Raw genomic sequence first — 23,270 nt, 5'->3', positions numbered from 1 at the left:
ACAAAAATCGTAGATCAAGAACTTTTGGTAATTATTTACATCTTTTCATTAAAACGTGTTTTGACGTTATTTATACTCAGAAAACAACGTTTGAGACATTTTAAATCATTATATGTGAAAAAATACACAAACAAGCTAACTAACAAAAGGTTAAAAACTGGACCAAAAGTTCTTGTTCTACAATGTTTGCCAGTTTTCAAGTGTCCATATTTTTGAAAATTACAAAATTTTGCATTTTTCATGACCTTTTTTTTTAAAGAAAAAGAAAATTTTAAATCGGAATGGGCATTTTGAGATACTTGGTTTTTACCTTTTTTTTACTATACCAAATGATAGAGGAATCATTCCTCTACCTCATAGCGTTAAAAATTTTCGAGGTAGAGCTTTTATTCGCGAGAAATCAATGATTGACGCGTTTTCTTACAAATGCAATTACGCCCAAAAATCACTCCGGAATTACGCAAAGTTTCATACAAATCTGAGAAGGTTGATTTAAAAATTCAGTTTTTGTTCGCTGTTTTGCCTGGAACGGCTCAATTGACATTCTACACTTCTAGCTATCCTCGCGTAGCTCAACCTCTATGTATTAAAATCCTTCGGTAGAGCGTTAAATACGGCGAACTCGGACACTGTGGGATGATGCTGCTCATCTGAAAACAGACTTACTGGTGACTGTGGGGTGCCGCATCCAATCAAATGTAATTTGATTATACCATTTGGAGCTGAAAATTGCAGGCAGGGCACATACCCTCACACAATGGACCTCAACGTTTACCGTTCACCATGGCACGGTCGAAATATAGACGACACGAAGTTTAATCCACTGAAGGTCTGTTTATGGAATTCATTAAATTTTTTGACAAATTAAAAAAAAATGCCTAGATTATTCCAGCTGTCAGTAACACACGAAATAATCTCACATGCATCGTGTAGGGAGAGATGACCAATATTCGAATCCAAGTGTTCAATTATAATTATAATTTATTAGAATTCAATGACACAGGGTTACAGCCAAACGAGACCATTTGTAATACAATAGTGCTGCGTTTCTCAATTTGAGCTGGAATACAAAATTTCATGGCCATTCTGGCATTATACAGCCAGTTTGGAAATCCTAGGTCAGTTGAACCATTTTTAGCGTTTTTAGGGCTATTTTATCGTTCCTTGATTGTTATGAGAGTTGTCATTTCTACGGCTGAAAAACAGTTTAATAAAGTTAAAAAAAAAAAAAAACGTTGTCATTTTTAGGCTGATGATAATTTGTCGTTTTCAAAGCAATTCTAGGCCATTTTAATCTTGTTTAGTCAGGCCTTTTTGGTGTTTTGACGTTTTTAAGGAATTCAGTGTTCACGACGTTTTAAAAGCCATTTTAGCGATTTGAGGCCTTTTTCGCGACTTAAAGCCTTCGTTTGGTTTTTAAAGTCATTCTGGCTTTGAAAGTAGGTCTCGAGTCAATTTTACAACGTTATGAGTTGGTTTTCTAATTAGCTTAAATACATTATTGTTTTGATACTACTTATGCGTGCTATAGATAGCTCTTCTAGTGTTTTCAGATCCTTTCCACACATTTGTAGCCGATTTTGATAAATTTGTCGATTTGGTACAATTTTATCGTTTCTAGCTATTTTATATTTCTATGTATCTTTTTTAGCTGTTTTAGCCGTTAAAATGTCATGGCTTTTTTTGGTGTTTAAAGCCATTTTGGTTTTTTTTTTAGATCCTTTTGACCTTAGAACATCTTCATTTAATATTGGTGTCATGATGTCAGATGTTCTAAGGTCAAAATAATCTAAAAAAAATCCAAGCCAATTTCAAATCTATTGAAAGTAATGGAAAGAAGAAATTTGGTTATATATTTGCTGAAAAATGGCAGAGGTAGCATTTTTTTTTAACTCGAGATATTTGAAATTGTCAATTTTAAGGAAAACAGCCATAGAACATGAATAAAAGTGGCAATAACCGGTCTCCTAAAAACTGCTAAAAGCTATTGTAAAATAATAGTGACAACTAATCTAAGCTGTTTTCTCACAAAAAATATTATGACAACTCGTTCTGAGCTGAAATTTTGGATACAAACAAATTAAAGGGAATTAGTTTCTGTGATTGAGCAATTATTTAATGTTTAATTTTTTTAATAACGATTAAGGTTATCAAACATTCCGTATCGAGCGCTGAGTCGGTTAACACGGTCCCGGTCTCTCACACGACACAAAGTATTAGTTGTGATTTTTTTCCACCCGCGTGGTTTTTTTCGCATCACAGTGCAGTGTCCAGGTGATAAGCGCGCGTGTCTCGGAAGCACCGAAATTCGGCGAGCCCGTTTATTTCGAGTGTCCATCTCTACCCATCCCGGTGAAAGATCACCATCATCACGACGTCTCCATTGTATCGCAGTTATCGACGTCTCCATTGTATCGCCACCTGCAGCTGCAAGCAATTTGTTTCGATTGCCTTGCTATTGTATAGCAAAGTTGCCTTGTTGCAGTGTGCTCTCCCTAATAGGGTGGGGCATTTTTGCAATTAGTAAAAAGTTAATTTTTTTTTTATATAATTTTTTTTCTGATAATTTTTTTTTTTTTTTTGTATGGTTGTTTGCACACCGGGCAACGAAATATTAACAACTAGTAGTTAAGTAAATTAATTGGTGAAAGTTATTCTTAAGTTTTTTTTTCATTTTTAAGCGGTTGTGCACCGCTTCTGCGCAACACTCATGGCGTCTTCGGATGCCTACGTTGCGCGAACCAGATACTACCAACCGTCTTCGAAAGGACCATGGGTTGTCTTTTTTCGGCCCAAAAATAAACCTTTGAAAACTCTCGACATTACGAGAGATTTGCTGCGGAAGTATCCGGGAATCTAGGTACATAAGGAAAGATTCAACAAACTGCGGGTAGAAGCACCGACTTATGATGTGGCAAATAAAATTGCTGAACACGAGCTTTTTAGTGTTGAGTATAACATCTACATCCCTTCTCGAGATGTGGAGATAGAAGGCGTGGTCTCCGACGCGAGTCTGACTGTCGAGGACTTGAAACGTGCCTCGGGAAGTTTTAAAAACTCCACATTCGCTACCGTGCTAGTGAAGATACTGGATGTAAGGCAACTGCATTCAGCATCTTTGCTAGACGGTAAAAAAGTTTATCGACATTCAGACTCGTTTCGCGTGACTTTCGCAGGTTCGGTTCTCCCAAACTTTGTTAAAATTGATGGTGCTTTTTTTCCGGTGCGGCTGTTTGTACAGAGGGTATACAATTGTACCAACTGCAAAAGGCTGGGACACTCGGCCAGCCATTGCGGCAACAAAACTCGTTGTGGCAAATGTAGTGAAAACCACAAAGAGGATTCTTGCCACAAAGAATCAGTAAAATGCGCTTATTGTGGCGAGAATCCTCACCCCTTGCAGGAGTGCCCGATGTACAAGCAGCACTCCGATAAAGTGCAGCGTTCAATCTCTGGACGCTCCAAGCAGACATATGCTCAAAAAGTGAAGGCTGCATCAGCCGTCCAAGATGCAAACCAATTTTCGATTGTGTCAGCTGAAGAATCGGACTCTGACTCATCCGATGAAGGTGATTCTACGGTGGTACACGCACCTTCAAAAATGGACGGATCCTCAAAAAGAAAATGCCCCTCCCCGAAAGTGCGCCGTAAGAAAACAAAAGTCACCTCCAGAAGATTGGAAAATTCCAAGGGTAATGGGGATGAAAAAACGAAACCGAAGGCTCCTGCTGAACCAATCCCTGGATGCAGCAGGAATTTTCCACCATTGCCCAAAAAAGATAAGAAAAATAAAAAAGCTGCTCCTCAAACTTCTCAAAAGAAATCCAAGTCCGAACGAGGTTTGCTAGCTTTTTCGTACATTGTGGAATTCATATTAAATATGTTCAACATACAAGACCCTCTTAGAAGCTTAGTTTCTGCCTTGCTTCCAACATTTGAATCATATCTTAAGCAATTGACTGTTTCATGGCCCCTCCTTGCATCAATCATATCTTTCGATGGATAATTCGTCGAACGAGGTTGAAGATATGATCACTGTGCTACAGTGGAACTGCCGTAGTCTAGTGCCTAAACTAGACTCGTTCAAATTTTTACTTCACAATTCTGATTGTGATATATTTGCTCTCTGTGAAACATGGCTTTCTTCCGATAAAGAACTCAACTTCCACGATTTTAACATTATACGCCTGGATAGATACGATTCTTATGGAGGAGTACTTTTAGGGATCAAAAACTGCTACCCTTTCTACAAAACTTCCCTTCCTGCTCTATCCGGCGTCGAAATCGTCGCTTGCCAAATAAATGTGAAGAACAAAGACCTTTGCATAGCTTCAGTTTATGTTCCACCAAGAACCTCCATTAGCCGTAGTCAACTCTGGAATCTAGTTTCGATTCTTCCATCCCCAGTATTAATTCTGGGTGATATGAACTCCCATGGTACTGGGTGGGGCGATCTATATGACGACAATAGAGCGGCTATTTTTTACGATTTATGCGACGATTTCCACTTGACTATTTTGAACACTGGTGAAGCGACACGTATAGCAAAACCTCCGGCTCGAGAAAGCCGACTCGACCTATCTTTGTGTTCAAGATCGCTATCATTGGATTGTCAGTGGAAGGTTATCAATGATCCCCATGGTAGCGATCATTTGCCAATCATCATTTCAATAAAGTGTGGCCCTCACTCTGCAGAACCATCTCGGGTTCCATTTGATCTTACAAGGAACATCGACTGGCAGAAATATGCAACGGCGGTGACAATCGGTGTCGAATCAATAGATGCGCTTCCACCATTGGAAGAATATCGATTCCTAGCCGATTTGATTTACAAAAGCTCACTGGAAGCACAAAAAAGAAAAGTTCCAAGTGCACCCTTTAAAAGGAGACCAGCCACACCTGGTTGGGACGAAGAATGCACAAAATTGTATGTAGAAAAATCTGATGCTTTCAAAGCTTTTCGTAGACACAAAACCTCCACTTACTTCGAGGAATATTCAAAGCTTGAAACAAAGCTGAAACAATTAATCAAAGCAAAAAAACGCGGTTATTGGCGCAATTTCGTCGAGGGACTCTCACGAGAAACCTCAATGACCACCTTGTGAAGGGTGGCTCGAAACATGCGTAACCGCTCATCTTCTAATGAGAGTGAAGAATACTCCAACCGATGGATATTCGATTTCGCTAAAAAGGTCTGTCCGGACTCAGTTCCAGCACAACACATTCTTCGAGAAGCGTCTCCGAGCGGCAGCTCTCTGGATAGACCATTCACAATGCTGGAATTCTCTATGGCTCTTCTTTCATCGAACAACTCCTCACCGGGAAGCGATATGATTAAATTCAATCTTCTGAAAAATCTCCCAGATATCGCTAAAAGACGCTTGCTAGACTTATTCAATTCCTTACTAGAGAACAACATTATACCGCCTGAATGGAGACAGGTCAAAGTAATAGCCATTCGAAAACCTGGCAAACCAGCGTCTGACCATAACTCATACCGCCCGATTGCGATGCTTTCGTGTATTAGGAAATTGTTGGAGAAAATGATCCTTAGGAGACTCGATCAGTGGGTCGAAACAAATAACTTGCTATAAAATACACAGTTTGGGTTCCGCAAGAGCAAAGGAACAAACGATTGGCTAGCGCTGCTTTCCACAGATATTCAACTGGCCTTTGCGCACAAGGAGCAATTGGCGTCAGTATTCTTAGACATTAAGGGGGCTTTTGATTCAGTTTCCATTGAAATTCTGTCAGACAATCTGCACAGATGTGGGCTTTCCGGAATTTTAAATAATTTCTTGTACAATTTGTTGTCAGAAAAGCAAATGAACTTTTCCCTTGGACAACTGACAACTTCCAGAATTAGCTACATGGGCCTGCCCCAAGGCTCATGTCTCAGCCCTCTTCTTTATAACTTTTATGTCAAAGATATCGACAACTGTTTGGCAGAACAATGCACGCTAAGACAAATTGCAGATGACGGTGTGGTTTCCATAAGAGGTCCACATGCCGTGGACTTGCAAGGACCATTGCAAAGTTTCTTAGATAACTTGTCTTCTTGGGCTAGGAATCTAGGGATCGAATTCTTGCCGCAGAAAACTGAACTGGTAGTGTTTACTCGAAAGCGGTACCCAGCCCAAATGCATTACTCAATCATTGTCTTTCAAGTACCTTGGGGTCTGGTTTGATTGCTAAAGATCTAAAAGTTATTTGAAGACACCTTGAGAAATTTGAAATAAGAATACTTGATAAAAAAAACTGTTTTTTTAGAGACACCCTTACTCAATTAAGGAAAATTGCTCTAAATCGGTCAATTCATGAGTCAATGCAAAAGTTTTTTTTAACAAAGTTGCTTGAAATTAGCACAGCTATAACTTTGCCAAAAAATATATACATTAAATCCATCACACAAACAAGTTAGATTTTTGATTTCAATGATAATAAGAACCACCCTAGAATTCATTGTCATAACAATAAGGGCCTAGCTATAAGGAACAACTTTCTAGAATACACATTTTGTTAAAAATTACAATTTCAGTCTTAAAACTGCTAAATCTGCATTCTGGACCAAGGTTGCAAATACTCATTTCTGCTAAAACAATGTTTTTTTTTTTAATATGAAATAATTAGATGCTATGATCATATTTTGAATTGGTAAGATACAAGAAGAGGTTGCAAAGAATGTGTTTGAAATATTAAACCTGTTTATTTCACTTCATGAGCGTCACAATCAGCGATGTTTCACACACTCACTCACTCACTCACTCAGCGAGCAGCAAATCGCTGATTGTGAAGCAAAATTTACAGGTTTTATGTTTCAAACGTATACTTTGTACCCACTTCTTGTAAATTACAAGTAAAACATGTCATCATACCATCTTTTGGATTTATTATTCGGTAAAACATTATTTTAGCTCATATGAGTATTTGCAACCTTGTTCTGGACCACTGTGCACTGGGCCGATTTCATCCATTTATAATAGCGACTGTAACATGGTATTGACGCATGATAGTCTAGTCGTATAGGAGTATTGAGTGAAAACCCAAAACTGGATAGCTTCAAAAAATTTAAGTAAAAAACGGAAAAAAAACACTTCGCTAATTTTTTGATATGTTGTGTAAAAAAGTCAGAATTTTCAAGAAAAATATAAAAACATATTGCACCCTCAGTCTATAATTCATGGAAACCATAAAAAAAAACAAATACAATCAACGTTTTTCAATACAAAATCCCAATTTTTTATATCGTTTTCAATTACCTTTCATTTGATATTTTGATCTTTGCATTTTTGCAATCGGCCATGTGGTTCAAAAGTGATGAATTTTTAAAAAAGTCATTTTTGAAAAAAAAACCGAAAAAATCGATTTTGTGGACCACCCTTACATGAAAATGGTCACCCTTATGACAAAATACAAAAAAATACGAGCCCATTATTTTGCAATAAGGAACAAAACTGCCATTTTTTTCGAAATTCTGGGAACCACTTTATCGTTTTGCTATGGAATGGCTGTATAAACGTATTAATTTCTGTGAAACAAAATTGGTCATAGGGGAATTTGCTCTAATGTTGGATCTAAGATTGGGCCCATCGCTAAAAATCTGCTATTTATTAATTTTATCTAGATCAACGCGTCATTGAGACGGAACTAATGGATATTATTTGGTCGCTATTGAAAATTTAGTCGATTGCTGAATTTATGTATGGGCCCAAATTAGGGGCATTTAGGCCGACATTACATCCATTTCCCCTATTTATAAAATAAATTGGCCACAACTTCGAATGCAATCGATCAAAATATGTAACGAAATTAATCACAGCTGAATTTGATGACAGCTTTGAGTGTAATTAATCTGATTTAAAGTTAAAATGGGCAGACATTTAAACAAATATTTCTGCTACTTTTAATGAAAAATATCACAATTTTTATCGGAAATTTGGCGCAAGTTCTATCGGTAATTTTCATAAAATTTGCCCATTTTTGACGAAAATGAACACAATTTAGAATAAGCGTGTCACAATTTCAGAAAAAATCATAATGCTGTTTAAAAGATACTGGTCCCAACTGTTAACTATTTATAATAATAGAATTGATCTGAAAAATATTGGATTGATCAGTACCGATCGAGGAAAAATAATAAAAGTATTCTTTTGAACGATTGTTCAAAATATAATACGTGAATTTCAGTCAAATTTTATGAAACTTCATACATCTCAGTCGTTTCATGTCTTGGGCAACTTTTCATGAAATTCTACGTTCTACAACTTTGCCAAAGACAACAAAACTCTATCTTGCGAAATAACAAAAGTTGCATCGATGCGCCATCTTTGTGGTCGAAATTTGAACTATTTGTGTCCACAAAATTGTAGTCCTAATGAATTCAAGAAACTTCACTCAAGACGTCAACTCAATTGGATGCAATTCCACAATGTTTTTATTTTTTATGCTAGATTTAATACCTGTGCAATAAACGCAGAATGAAAATAAACTTTCTGCAATTTTGATATTTAAAAAGTATTTTCGAATGTAATTTTTTTATGTATGCTCGAAAAAAAACATTCACCTCACTTAAAATAGAAATCAAAATATTTGATCTGTATAATGAGAAGGTTTGTTTAATAAAAATCAACACTTAATCTGGGTTCATAACAAATGAAAACCTTAACATGGTATGATAACCGATTTTGGTATGCTTGTGGTATAAAACCTTGTTTTGATATTATTCAGTTATCGAAATAGTTTGTAAAATTTCAAATGAATACCAAAATAACAAAATGTGATCTTCAGGTTTTTTGGACAATGACACCTAAAAGAGTGATTGAATTGGTATTAGAAGACCTTCAAAATAACAAACTATGGTATTCTGGCATCTAAAAAAGCGTCTGTTATCCTTTTGTTATTGTCATAACTAAATTATTTATTAGTTCGTTATTCGTAGAATATTTTTGAGATATTATTTTTGGTATTTTACCTCTTATGTTAGCCTCACTTATACCATTTATAGGTTGGCAGTTATGCTATTTTCATACCTGAATTTGGTATTTTTCCTGCTCGGGTTAACCAGCCAAAAAAAGGTGTTCATATAATAACTTTTGAGACGATCTTTGTTTTAAATTATCAGTAATGTCGGAGTCGGTTCTTTTTTTCTCCAACTCTGACTCCTTATGTTCGAAAATGCACCTGACTCCACAGCCATGGACTTTCCGCCAACAATTATGCCCTTTTCTTCTCAAAATTGACTAGGTATCACTTGGGGTCGACGCGTGGCGTCGCGTTGACAAACTCAATAATCACCTAAGCTCAATATAGACACAAATGTTGAGACTAGACGAATCACTCCCTCGCCATAGCTCAACAACTAACAACTAAGCTCTTCCCAATGCCCGTTCGTCTTCGCAACCATGGGTACATGAAAGGAAAATTCCCACCAGAGAAGAAAAAAACCAAATAAATTTATAATTCAAGCACATTAGCGCTCCATCATCCTCGTCATCATCATCATCATCATCATCATCGTCTCCTTGGTTGGACCAAGCTTCTCGTTTCGGCGTCGTTCCGTTGGAATGGGGGCTACTGGCGGTGGTGGTGTGGTTGGCTTTTGCAGCTTTGCCAGCGAGATGAGAAAATGTAATGAAGATAATTAAAAAATTGCTCTCAACAAACTTCCAATACGTCGGTCTCGGGGGAGGTGGCTTGCGGTCAGTGCTAAGTGTGGTGATCAGTCGATTATTGATTCGTTCATTTGATTATATTTATACACTCCCCCGGCTCAACTCCGATGCGTTGCCATAGAAAGAAGATACGAAACGAGAAAACGGCAATCCGGTCCAAATGAAGAAAATTGAAGTGTGATAGTGTGTGATTGCGCGGGAAAATGCCCATCTCGAATGCGACGACAGATTCGGTGGAGCTAGAAATTTTGGAAATCCGTCAGGACAGCAGCGATGAGGAGGATTTGGACATCGGACGAGCAGGAAGCGGGGGTGTTCCGCGACCTTGCTCGCCACCCCGGCGGAAACGCTACCGGCGAAATCGGACCAGCCGACGGAAATCCAATTCCCAGAGCTGCGGGAGTCTGTACAATCTGGCGTCGATACGGCCGCTGTACCCCCAGCGGTCGGAGCCGAACGTCAACTTTTATGCTAGCGGTGAGAACGAGGGCGTTATAGATATCAATTTCCAAGTGGAGGATAGCTCCAACACGCTCGACGATGCTCCGGTGCTGGAAAGCTGCGAGAGCATTAGCGACATAGGACCGCGGGGCAGTTCCGGCAGGACGGGAATTGGCTCCTACTGCGGCCGAAGAGGTGGAGGTGGAGGTGGAGGTGGAGGTGGAAGTAGTGGTTACTATGGTAGAACTAGTAGTGGTGACGGCGCAGCAGGTGGCGGTGGATCGATCGGGGCCGGTAGTGGTAGCGGGCATGTGCAGTACGGGCTCAAGGCCTCGATCGTGACCGTGCTGGAGAAGCTTGGTATGTGGAACAGTGCCAAGGTGACAAAAAGTCAAATCCACAAAAGCGACACCAAGTCGTCGTTTGATCGTGGACAATCGTACATATCGAATGGAGCCGGACGGTTGCGGTCGAAGTTTGGGGGTAAAGCTACTTCTAGCGAGATACTGTGTTGTGGACGCATTTTTCTCTCTTGCTTGGCTTTCGATGTTTTTTTTTGCCTGCGCTTATGTGTTTTATGTGAATTAGTGTTAGTTGTAAAATCGTTAAGAAGTTTCCTTTTGACCCGCTTGTCTTTAATAATTTTATAAACATCATAACATTTTAATTGAAAAAAATTTTCACTATGTACTGTATCTTAGTTTGCTCTGTTCAAAATGAATTAATAAACTGCTGTTATGAAACCTTATATCAGCCTATGCTCACACTTTAGGTCACCAGCACTAAGTATTGTACTGAAGTGGATTAAAATTTAAATACCAAACGTATTATCGAAAACAACATAACGAGAAGAATGTAATATCTGTCAGAATACAAGTAATAAATACAGCAGCACTGTGGTTGATCAAAAGAATCATCGCATGTGCATGAGCATTGACGACCATACATTTAGTAGTTGCTACTCCGTGATTGACCAGATCCATGCTAAATTTGCACAAAGAACCATTTGAATAGGGCTTGGGATTATTTAGTATGAAAAATCCAGTGAATAAATACTTTCAACGTCAAGCAAGAACCGATAACTCAAGCGTAACTATTCAAATCGACGTATCTGATTTTGTAAACAATCACTTCAATCGACGATTTGGAGCCACTACAACACCTGCGAATAGGAAGTGAGTTAGCAGTTAAGACAAACCGTCGATTGAAGTGATTGTTTACAAAAGTAGATACGTTGATTTGAACAGTTACGCTTGAACTGACCGATCACATATGAATATCTTAATGTGGTATGAGATCCTATTTTGGTCTGATTGTGGAATAAAACCTAGTTTTGATATTATTCAGCAAAATAACAAAACGTCATGTTGATTTTTAGGCAATAAATTCTAAAGGAGGTATTCAGTAAATATTTAACAAAATATTTCGACTGCTGATAAATAACAAAACGTGGTTTTATACCAAAATACGATATCATACCAAATTAGGATATTCATGTTATTGGTCAATTAGGTTACCAGCAGTGCTCAAAACAGTCAGGTTCAATGAGTCATTTTCATATGAATATGAACAGCCATCCGCCTAATCGTTCATTGCCTGGTGAAAACCAACCAAACCAAACAACCAACCATGTTTTAAATGTGGCCGGTGGAATTGAGTAGCAGTTAGTCCAGTTTGGCTTGGTAATATTTCAAAAGATTGTACAGTTGGTCAGAAATTACACTTCATAATTTCAACTCATTTTGACTTAAAAAAAAATAAAAATCAATTCTTTTACGCCAAACAAAAGCAGTAATTTCTATAATACTTTCACGATAATCTGTTAATATATTGAACAAATTCGCCTAAAATGTGTTCTCTAGTACTTTACAAAGAATCATCTTTGAAAAATGAATGTTATTTGGTATAATAGTTTAATAGTTACAGCTGATTATGTGTGGGCCATTGTTATTGAATTCGCCCTTTATAATACAGCAAAACACCAATATTAATCACAATACAGCTAAAGCCATAGCATACCCAAGCAACATTATAAGTTTTATCAGGAATTTAAAGCGTTTTTCAAGTCTAATTCATGGTCTGCAAGAGCACTATACACCCTAAATTGTTACTTGGGTAGCGTAGCATATGCGACCATAGAAATCGTGAGGAACTTACAACGAAATTAGCCACCTGCTTAGGCTACATGTTCAATTGCGATCGCGGTATCTATTTTTTCAAGGACCATCAAGTTTCAAAATGAACAGACGCTTAACATTTTTTTCCTCTGTTCGGGACCTTACACCACTGCGACCAATAATTTGATCTATTGTAGTATATCCCGTGTCCTTAGTTTAGTGCATGTCGTATTACTACATCACTATTGAGAAATGATGAAGTATAAGTATAATCAATAATGATCATATTTTTTTTTTCAATGGCGTCTTAAAAGTCTAATGATGTGGATTCAAACACCACGAATTGTTTCAGCTTTACCTAAATTCGATCTATAAATAACTGAAAAAATCTGGATCTTTCCACGTTCTTTGAATCCCTAATTATGTTTCAAAATTAACAAAATCTAAACTGCAACAACCGAGCAATATATCATGCGAGATCGAGGTTATCCCGATGGTTAACAACATGAAATCAAGAACAATGAACAATGATAATATATGTATAAGAATGTTTTTCTTTCAACTGAAACAAACTGACCAAATCTATCCATGATCACTGTACAATGGTGAGGATTCATATATTATGAATTCAAATTGCACCAACTTTACATTCACTTGATTTAGAAATGACCCGGAACTCGTCCAACGTATTCAAAATGTATACATTCTGCATAAGGTAGACGGGCTCCGAATCATTCTCCACGATAACTACCGACAAACCTACATAAATGATCATCATTCAGTGTATATTTTCTCCAGCTGAATCTACACTGAATCTAAACGTCATCCTTGGTTTGAATGATTATTCGCTTACTCAAGCCTTATCAGATGATATTGAGATGATCGTCATTCGATTCATAGCAAACCAATTCAGATGCTTGTCATCTTAGTATTGGATGATTTTAGTTCAATTTTTAAAAGCCTACGTAGACGTAAATCAAACGAAAAATAATGTTTTAGTGGAATACTGTTCACATGTCTCTCGAATGATTATTGATCTCGAATGGTAAGATTCATTTCAAATATTTATATTTACATTTATTTGCAAAAAAAAACAAATGGACTTTCTGTGCAGGATGACATTATAGCAGGGGTGGAATGGCTAAATGTCGTGATAAATGATGGTCATCGTTTTTTTTTTATTCCAGAGGTTGTTAACTACCCTGCAATTCACGGAATTTGCTTCTCTGGAGATAAGTCCATTTCATGTGATTGATCCTAAAAAGCAAAATAAAAAAAAAAAAACTTCTAAAAGTAAATGTTCACAGCATGTTTTTTGATTTTGGGAGCAACTTATTTCCATTTTTGCTTAGCTGGCACATTCATCTCCAATCCCGGTCATTCACTCCATCATCAGGTCATCATCAAACACTGCATCATCGAACGTGTTTTCGGTATCTATTATTTTACACCACACTGCGTTGGCCACAAAGGCGTTGCTCATCGCAGCAACCGAACAATATCTAAGCGTGATCGAGGTCACTCCGGGTAACAAAGCGAAATGCGAAATCACACCAAGCGCATTTGCAAAAACTTATTCAATCAAATTAAACTATTGCGTACGGGATATCGTATTTCTAACTGGACTCCACAAAAGTGAGGAATCGCTAATAAAAGTGCGCTTTTACGTTGTATCATCTTGGTGTCTTCTGCGTACTATTTCGTTATGAACCAAGGAAGACACCAAAACGATTTAACGTAAAAGCGCACTTTTATTAACGTATCCACACATCGCTCTTAGAGGCTGTTCATTAACTACGTAACAGTTTTTTTTTTTATTTTTGACCCCCCCCCCCATCCCACTGCGTAGACAATTGTCCGTATAAAAATTTTAAAATTTGTATGGACCGAGGATAATTGTCAACCATCCCCCTAAACTGTCTACGTAGTTTATGGACAGCTCCTTATCATGTGCGTAATGTGCTTTATAAAACTTCGCCTTTGTTTCATCTTTATCGAGTTAAAGTTAAAACAAATTCAAAATTTCAACTTTCCAAGTGATTTCAAGTACCTGCTTAGCATAGTAACTGATTTGGCCTAAGTATGTTTAAATATCATATATGGTTTTCTAAACTGATGCGAAATCACACGAAATCAAAATCATAAGCATGGTTTGTAGCATAGTCAAGTCAACTATCCATTTCTCGATGTTCTACATTTCGATAGTTGGACAGTACCTTCAGATTCCCATACATCATGTTCAACTCGATATTCTTTCTGTCTCGATCTTTCTCTATATCGATGCTTCCTAGAAAATATTGTTTATGCTATTTACATTTCCTTGATTCAATCCAAGTGTTTTTTACTTCATAAGTGAAGTTTACGATTACAGAGTTGGGAGGAAATGGTTTACTAATATCAACATGAAGCTTTAGTGTGATAATTCATCAACCAGAGAATTTTCTGAAGCGGATAGATTGATAGTTCCATTAGAGTACGGCACTGTGATCATGACGACAGTTGCAAACAATAGTTGGTTAAATAAGAGTTGCATTATAACACACCATCGCCTGGAAATGCTTCCGGTAACGAGTGGTTTAAGTAGTGATAAACGTCGCTAGAACTATTCCAAGCTAACTCGCACTATTTTGCCTGTAAATTTGAGGAAATACCTCAAACACCTCTCACCCACCAAATGAGCTAGGCAAAGGAGTGCGCATTTGATTAGTATTGTCACATTAATGGCCCTTCGCTCACTTTCAACTTCTGTTAAATGTTCACACTGCCGTGCGCTAGTGGAACTATTAATCTATCCTCTTCAGAACTTTCTCTAGGTAATAAATAATCGCTCTTAAGTTTCATGGTGATACTAGTATAGCTTTTCTTGATGAAAGTTATGAATTTGGTGATCAGAAAAGAGGATTATTTTCTATTTGATTCCACTTTTGCATCCATGACAGATGCGTATTTCAACTACAAGGTTTCGATTCAACACATTGTAGTCTCACTTTTATACCTGATGTTGACATGTTTACCCCGGGACTGATTACTTAGGAGGGATTGTTTTCAATAGAAGTTTAGTGGGGATGACCTGATGATGACTGCACATTGTAGTCAAAATTCGTACGTTGTTTGCCGATAGGGTTTTAGTAGGTATTCCTTTTTCCCAATTCTTGGTACCTGATCTTTGGTAGTACGAACATTGACCACAATTGGTATCTATATTACAAAAAACCAAGTATCAATGAGTCCAGAAAAAAATGATACGATCCGCAAACAACGGTCCCTCCCTGTATCCATCATGGATAAAATACTAAGTGGAATTAAATGGAAAATAAATAATTTTTTTGCTCTCGATTTTCTCTCATCTGAATTCAGATCACCCAAGTCGATAAGGGTCTTAGAACAGCTAATAAAGTCGAAAAGATTTCAATGACCGTTATACGTAAGGAATCAATAGAAGCGACAATTTTTTCATCATTAAATGGGGTCAACTGAACGAAGTCTGTACAAAATTGGGAATAAATGAACGATTTTTTTTTTAAATTTCACTGATTTTTTCACTTGCAGTTGTGAAAGTTCAAAAATTACCGAACAACAAATACCTGCATTAGTTTGCAGGATCAGATGGAAATTTTCAATGCTGATTAAAAAAAATCAATTGCAGCATTGGATCAAACGTTTGAAATCCTTAATACAAACAATCTGAAACAATCTGCTTCCACTTCAAGCCTAAATTAGCGTTCTTTTTTGGTATGGAATAAATTTAGAATATCAATTCCGTGCATCGTATAACTTGTATGTAATTGAGGGAACATAAATAGTAAGTCCCCTCTTCTCATAGATTCAAATACGTAGATAGCTATTTACAATACGCACTGCACTCCCCCGCCGCTAAAGCACGGCAAACGCAATTGCCTCGACACAATTTGATAGTAATCAACCATCAATCCGTTTTTGACCCACTTTCGACCAACACAATGTAGGCATACACAAACCGCACTCACACATGCATGCACATCCTTCGCGGAACACAAACAAAGTGGCCAACGTTCTTACGTTTTGTAATATCCTGTTCAGAATGAATGGCCCTACCTACGCAGGTTGCGCCACTCGAGCACACAGCAATCCCGTAATCGTTTTTATTGATTAGACCATCCCCCTCCTCAATCTCCGTACTACGACCAAGTACAGCGTATGATTGTGTATTTACGAATGTAACGCCACCCCCTCAGTGTGATAAGTACTGGATGCCTTTTGCTTATTTTTTTTCTACTTACATCCTCCCATAATGACCGTTTCGCTTTCCAACCCATTTTCCCTTTCAACTACCGTCGCGCAATATAATATATTGGGTGAGAAAGTCAAACCTCTCACGCTGTGCTTAATCGTCTTCAATGGAGCTTGACTCTGTCAATATGCCTTGTGAGTTATATTTAGGTTGCCCTTCTCCTGGTTGCTTCTTCTCCACATAGGCCATTACTCATCAAATTCCTTACAATCTCTTTCTCTCTTTCCGCCAATTTTACTTGCAGAAAATGAACGTAGAATACGAGCCAACGATAGAGAATACAACACACAATTTAAATATGCGGTAAGTACCTCTTCACTTCAGAGCGCTTCAGCCGAACAAGACGTTCCCTGATGAACATCCACCCACTGGAAGACCGAGTGCGTACGTATGGCACTAATTGTATGCTTTCATTCTTCTCTCCGACCTTCCCGACAGAACAACTACATCAAAACGTCCAAGTATAGCGTTTTAACGTTTCTGCCTTTAAACCTACTGGAGCAGTTCCAACGTCTTGCCAATTTTTATTTTTTATGTCTCCTGATCCTGCAACTGATACCGGCGATCTCCTCGCTGACACCGGTGACCACGGCCATCCCGTTGATCGGGGTGCTAATGCTGACGGCCATCAAGGATGCGTACGATGATTTCGTAAGTTTAAAACCCAACAATCATGCCTAGTTCGAAGGTGTTTTAAAAGCGGTTCTTTCGTTCTTCGGTTTCCAGCAACGTCACATGTCCGACTCGCAGGTCAACAACCGCCGTTCGAAGGCACTTCGCCACGGGAAGCTTGTGGACGAGAAGTGGTCCGGCGTACAGGTCGGGGACATCATTCGCATGGACAACGATCAGTTCGTGGCGGCCGATATCCTGCTGCTGTCTTCGAGCGAACCGAACGGGCTGTGCTTCATTGAAACGGCCGAACTGGACGGCGAAACGAATCTCAAGTGCAAACAGTGCCTGGTGGAGACGGCCGTCATGAGCGAGCAGGAGGACCTGCTGTGGAAGTTCAACGGGGAAATTGTGTGTGAACCACCGAACAATCTGCTGAACAAATTCGAGGGCACCCTGACGTGGAAGAACCAACGCTATGCGCTGGACAACGACAAAATCCTGCTGCGGGGTTGCATCATCCGGAACACCCAGTGGTGCTATGGCGTGGTGATCTTCGCCGGCAAGGACACCAAGCTGATGCAAAACTCCGGGAAAACCAAGTTCAAGCGGACTACCATCGATAGGCTATTAAATTTTATAATTATAGGGGTAAGTCGCGCGGTGTGGGACGTGATCGAAAAACCGACAGCCGCATACCTACGATTCCGCTTAAATAAGGAGGGTGCGAAATAGCAAAAAGTGTCAGTATGCGCTATTGTCACATCCATCAATGCTCGAACGAACAAAAGGTCTGTGGCCGACTGAAAGTGTCTGCCGTGCTGGTGCTGGTAGTATCTTGATGAAACGGGATGACCTCATTGACAATGAATATGCAAGCTTGGTCGTCGCCGTCGTCGGATGGGTCGTGGTAAAGCGCAAGATTTGTATTTTCTTTTCCAGTTGACGCCATATACAAACATTTCATAACGAAGTTAGAGAGTTGCAACATCAAGATCAAGAAGCACATAAAAATAGAATGATGCGATTTTGTCGGGATGCTTCTGCGATGATTGATGGCACCGGTCGTCGTCGTCGTCGTTTTCAATGGGATTTGCTGTCGAAGAGAGGCAATACAGTGCATTGTATGTCTGGTTGGTAATACAGCGTTCGGAAATGTGTGGGAGATTTTTCCATGCCAATTTTCTCTAATGCATCTTATGCATTATCATCATATTTTCGGACGATTGCATTCGAGAGGAATTTAAAGTAGCAATCACGATGCTTTGTCAAGAAGAATGGGGCAAAATGTAGGGTTGCCTGTTGAGCAGCCGATGAATCATAGCAGAAAGATATCGACTTGGACATCAATTAATAATTAATGTTCTTGATGTTCAATCAAAAAGAGGCCTTCAGCAAATTTCACATAAGTACAGATAGCAAACTTTCTGTATAGAACTATAGCGATTGGGTAAGACGATGAGTACAACAAATTTACGTTTCCCATAGTATTTACTATTTTGACTAGACTTGTTCAAGCAAATGAAATATGCCAGGATGAATTCACATGGAATATAGGTTAAAACTTTCTCAACAACTTGTCTGTAATCCACTTAACAAAGAAATTTTAAGAAAATTCTTCCCGAAAGGCTCTTACATCAAATTGACTTGGATTTTCTCTAGAAATTTTCCTAATATTTCTGACTGAAATGCATAGAGTATTCTCAGTGAACTTCTTTGCAATTAGCCTGGGAATTAAAAAAAATGTGGGGCTGTGTACAAGACTCGACCGCATGGTAGACTACGTTGAGATGTTTAGTGAACTTCTTGTGCATTTATCTTGATAACGATTTAAAATACAGTAGAAGTAACTTATTTCCTCAATTCACTACATTTCCTCTCCTTGACGTGTCAATTTGCTCACCGTTACTAGTTATTTTTCTGACTGTTTCTGGACTTTCGGTTAGGGATATTTCCGCATATGAAACACTTGTTTTTAATCCTCCGTTATTAAATATATTCCCCGTGCAATGCCTATCCCATCTCCATTGAACATTTGTTGCTGCTAGGGTGGGGTACCTAGGGGGCTACCAGGACAAACACCTCGGCGGGCTTGGCTAAGCAACGGCCTACCAATGAGGGTGGGTCATTCAACGACCTTTTTTGATGGCTAGCAGAGCTGGAGAACTATTTCTGAGTCTCAAGGTCGGCTGGAGTACTTCACTCGGCAAATCAGACCTCGGATAAGGTGTAGTAAAAAGAAGCTGGTGAAATACAATTTTACCATTTATTTCCCTAATTTAACATGGTGTGTGTGTGTGGGGGGGTGTGGTGTGTAATACCTGACCGGCCGGTGGCTGCTGGAATTTACTGGTGGGGGTGATGGTGCTGGTGGTGGTGGTCTCGATGATGGTGGCTAGCTTGATGGCGGGAAACAGTGAGGCTGATGAAGACTCGGTGAAACCGTCTGGCGACGCCGGTCGGTTAGCACAATGGCGGACTCTGGCGAACAAATGTTGGCTATGCTGAGAGTCTGTGGTTCCAGGCTTGGAGATGGCAGACTTGGATTTCACGGGTGTGTGGAGACCTGCTCGGTACCATACCAACCCAAATCCTAATCTTACCGAGTCCAACCTCGGTATCGTCGAGAGGCCAGTTCTCCACCAAAAGCTACCCTTGCAACTAACGGGTCCTGACTCTCTCTCTCTCTCTCTCTCTCTCTCTCTCTCTATCCACTCCTGCTACTACGACACTCTTACTCTTCTTCACTAAACTTTTAACAGATTTTAGCTTATGCAACTGCTCTTGTTTGAGTTTACTTGGCAAGTCGCGGAAGAAGTTTCCGTGCTACTCGCCGTTCCCTTTCTCTGTACTTCTCGTACCCATTCTCCTATGTTCCACTGAACTCAATTTGTTGGCTCATCACCTATTCCAGCAGTTGGTAGTAAACTGTGGTAGTGTATAGTGTACTAAAACTAGGGGTATCAAATTGGCAATTATTATTCAAATTTAAATGGACATGCAGAATACGATAAACATACAGAAATACATCAACAAAGTTACAAACGGTAACACATTTGATATGGATAACACGTTTAACAAAACGCTTGATCGCAGTGGGATACCTCCGGTGGGAAATCGTTCACAAGCATGTATTGCACATCCCAGCCCAAGTAACATTGTATGTTTTATTGAGGTTTTAAAGCACTCTACAAGTCTAAATCATGGTCTACAGTACCCTCATAAAACCCAAATTGTTACTTGGGAGGTATCCAATAAGGCCGCTAATTTGGATTGATTTTGTTGTTTGTCCCCTCACTTTCTTTCCATCAGCATAATCGAACATTTGATATTCAGAGTTATGCTTTCACAAAATTAGAACGCGCTTAGAAACTCGTCAATCCACTTGATGCATGAATTTTGTAACAAATAACAATGTAAAGCTCTGCTTAAGGGGAAGCTCACCGCTCCGAAAAAAAAATTACGTTTTGATTTTTCTAAAAATATTGGAAAAAGATATCAAAATTCTAAGAAAATCACATATTTTTTAATTTTTCAAAGAAAATTCACGTGCAAAAACATTTTTTATAAGTCATTATGGCATAAAGTTGGACTCAAAAAACCACAAAACATCGACTTTTCGGTTTTGCTGAGAGTCCAATTTTTTTTTTCATGATGAGATAGAAAAAAAAATTTACATGTAATTTTTGACAAAAATCTAAGGAACATTTTTTGATTATTTTATTTTTGATATTTTTCCCCAATATTTTTAAAGAAATAAAAATGTACCGAGAATATTTTTTTATTTTCGGGCCGGTAAGCTTCCCCTTAAAGATGTAAATGATTTTTTGCCGTCCCTCTGGATCCCACTTCAACACAGGGACGGACGGCCCAGAATCACCAAAATTCAGTTTGCCAAGCAGAATCTTACGAACACTAGCGTGTAAATTCATAGGATTTTGACAGTTCTTACAGTAATGCATCTGTAATTTGTATGTAACATCCAAAGTCCCTCCCTTTTTACATATTCGGCAGAAAAAATACACCCGAAAATTTTCCTTTTTTGCATATTCTGCACAAAATCTACTTTCTAAGCACCGCCCCTGACAGTATTTCCCGCCTTTTTTTATGAATTGGGTGTGACAGAAAGTATCTTTTGTGCAGAATATGTAAAAAAGGATGGACTTCAGATGTTAATCTAATTGCATATAAAGAGGTACCAGACATGTTTTACACTATTTTGTAGCTGTGAGAGGTACAGCATACATGGCAAGCAAATTTTCTCTCAACTTGAATTTTTGGCGGGTGAAAAATTAACGTCAATTCTTTTTAGGTTGTCGTTATAGGAGGATGGGGGGGGGGGGTTTGTTATATAAAAATAACATTTGTCATTTGTGTTAGATAAAAATAACATTTCACGTTATTTGAACGGGACCGAAAACAGTCTGTGAAATATGTGTAGTCCTGAAAAGGATCAATTGTTCGATCTCCACAAATTCTACATCCTCTCCACCCCATCGTTGGTTGTCATCAAGGTGATCACGCTGACTGCTGCTATTTTGTGTCGTCCGATGTGAAAATGAGCGGATTCACAATAGCAGCGCTCTAGGCTAGTCAGGCTGACTGCGGTTATGTTCAGCAGAGGCAGAGGGGAAAATTCCACCTTTTCCTGATTTACTCCTGTTTCTGGTTGCCACGCCGTCCCAAGCATTAATGAGCGGAGGGACGACAGGAGAGCTCTTATATAGTTTTATAGGTACAAGCAAAACGATGCGCAGCCAAATGGTACTCGATTATGACGACTTGGTTTGGGGAAAACGTTTCTTTCATTAAAATAGTGATAAAATTATTACTTTTTATTTGTACATTTTTCAACGATTTTGTGTAAAATTTGAAAAAAAAAATATTGTAGCAAATTGTGAGAGTTAATTCCTATCGATTGGTGTATTTGGATTTTAATTTCATCTATAAATGACAAAGTTATAAGCGTTCAAAACCTTACACCTTTTCGTGACGGTTGCAATTTTAGATTTACGATTTACCCCCAGTACCTTCCGGTAATACGTAGTCTACATAAAAAACAAACTTCCTGGAATAACAACTGAAGTAACATTGTATTTTCAATACACCGTTCGAAAAATTCATGTAAATTTCTGCGACATATAGCGCACATAAAATTAACGCTAGATTTGGCATAAATCTACGCGATATTTCGTGTAAACTTAAGCGCAATATCGCATAAATTAGCAATATTGTATGCAAACTTGTAAACGATTTCGCTGTTAATGCCAAGTATAGCTCAACATTAAACGAAGGGAGATTTTACGCAATAGTTAAAATTCAGATTTTTTTTCTGTGTATAGGGTTTAGATCTAATTTTGGGCCAACTAAACACAAGCCGCACTTTGCCTATCTTTTCAAGGTGGATACTTAGCTAGAGATGTACAATTCAACTCACTTTGCACAGCGGATCGGAGCTGCTCAGCTCACCAAAAACAACCGATTCTTTAGAACAGCTCATCGGCTCAGATTGATTTTACTAGTATTTTAAATACTTTTACTTTTGAGTAGTATACAAATTTATAGTTTAGGCTGGTTTATCAAATTTTTATGTAGTTTCTCTTGTATTTATATTTCTTATAACAATAGGAAAGTAGATAGAGTTAGTAAAGAATAATCAACAAGTCACACGCATTGCTGTTGAGAAAAAGGATTTGTTCAATATGCTGTGCCGATAATCTGCTCATTTTTTCGGTACTTATTTGGCCTGCTTTAGAAAATATGCGTTCGCAAGAAACCGATGTCACCGGAATAAAAAGAAAGTTGCGCATCAGACGAAACAGGTTTGGGTACACAGCTTTCCTGGTTTCCCACAACTCTAGCGGATCTCCAACTCTCGCCAGATGCGGCTCTGCTAGATATTTGTCCAACTCAACAATTGTTGCCGAAGATTGATCTTGTTGGCCTTGTATTTTCATCACCGAATCGTCGATGTCCTCCCACAGACAAGATACCGGTACTGGTGTCTGCTTCTGAACCACTTGTGATGTTTCGTCAACTTTTCTACAACGGATTGGTATGCCAGGTTGAACTTCCCATCATCTCCGAAAACTTGTTTCTTGAACCGTGGTTCCAAAATTTTCAACACGTTGACGCTATGTTGAATCACCTCCCAATCCG

At 38.6% G+C, this 23,270-nt stretch overlaps 1 protein-coding gene across 9 annotated transcripts in view; it reads left to right on the top strand.

Moving 5' to 3' along the window:
* ATP8B (ATPase phospholipid transporting 8B) overlaps positions 1-23,270 on the top strand; it is a 157,154-nt gene that overhangs the window by 100,458 nt on the left and 33,426 nt on the right. For 7 of the 9 annotated variants that reach the window (XM_065238333.1, XM_065238330.1, XM_065238332.1 and 4 more), the window contains exons 2-5: positions 9,793-10,595; positions 16,744-16,802; positions 16,938-17,150; positions 17,226-17,762. In XM_065238333.1, the coding sequence (XP_065094405.1) occupies positions 9,875-10,595; positions 16,744-16,802; positions 16,938-17,150; positions 17,226-17,762 (1,530 nt within the window). In that variant the 5' untranslated portion in view covers positions 9,793-9,874. The remainder of the gene's footprint in view (positions 1-9,792; positions 10,596-16,743; positions 16,803-16,937; positions 17,151-17,225; positions 17,763-23,270) is intronic. The other 2 variants (XM_065238336.1, XM_065238338.1) reach the window with 2 other exon arrangements.

The sequence above is a fragment of the Ochlerotatus camptorhynchus genome, unplaced genomic scaffold, assembly GCF_037179485.1.
Source record: "Ochlerotatus camptorhynchus isolate MF236.1 unplaced genomic scaffold, CSIRO-AGI_Acam_v1.1 ptg000767l, whole genome shotgun sequence".
Lineage (NCBI taxonomy): Eukaryota > Metazoa > Arthropoda > Insecta > Diptera > Culicidae > Ochlerotatus > Ochlerotatus camptorhynchus.
The sequence above is the reverse complement of the archived record's forward strand: the minus strand, read 5'-3'. Positions and strand labels throughout refer to the sequence as shown.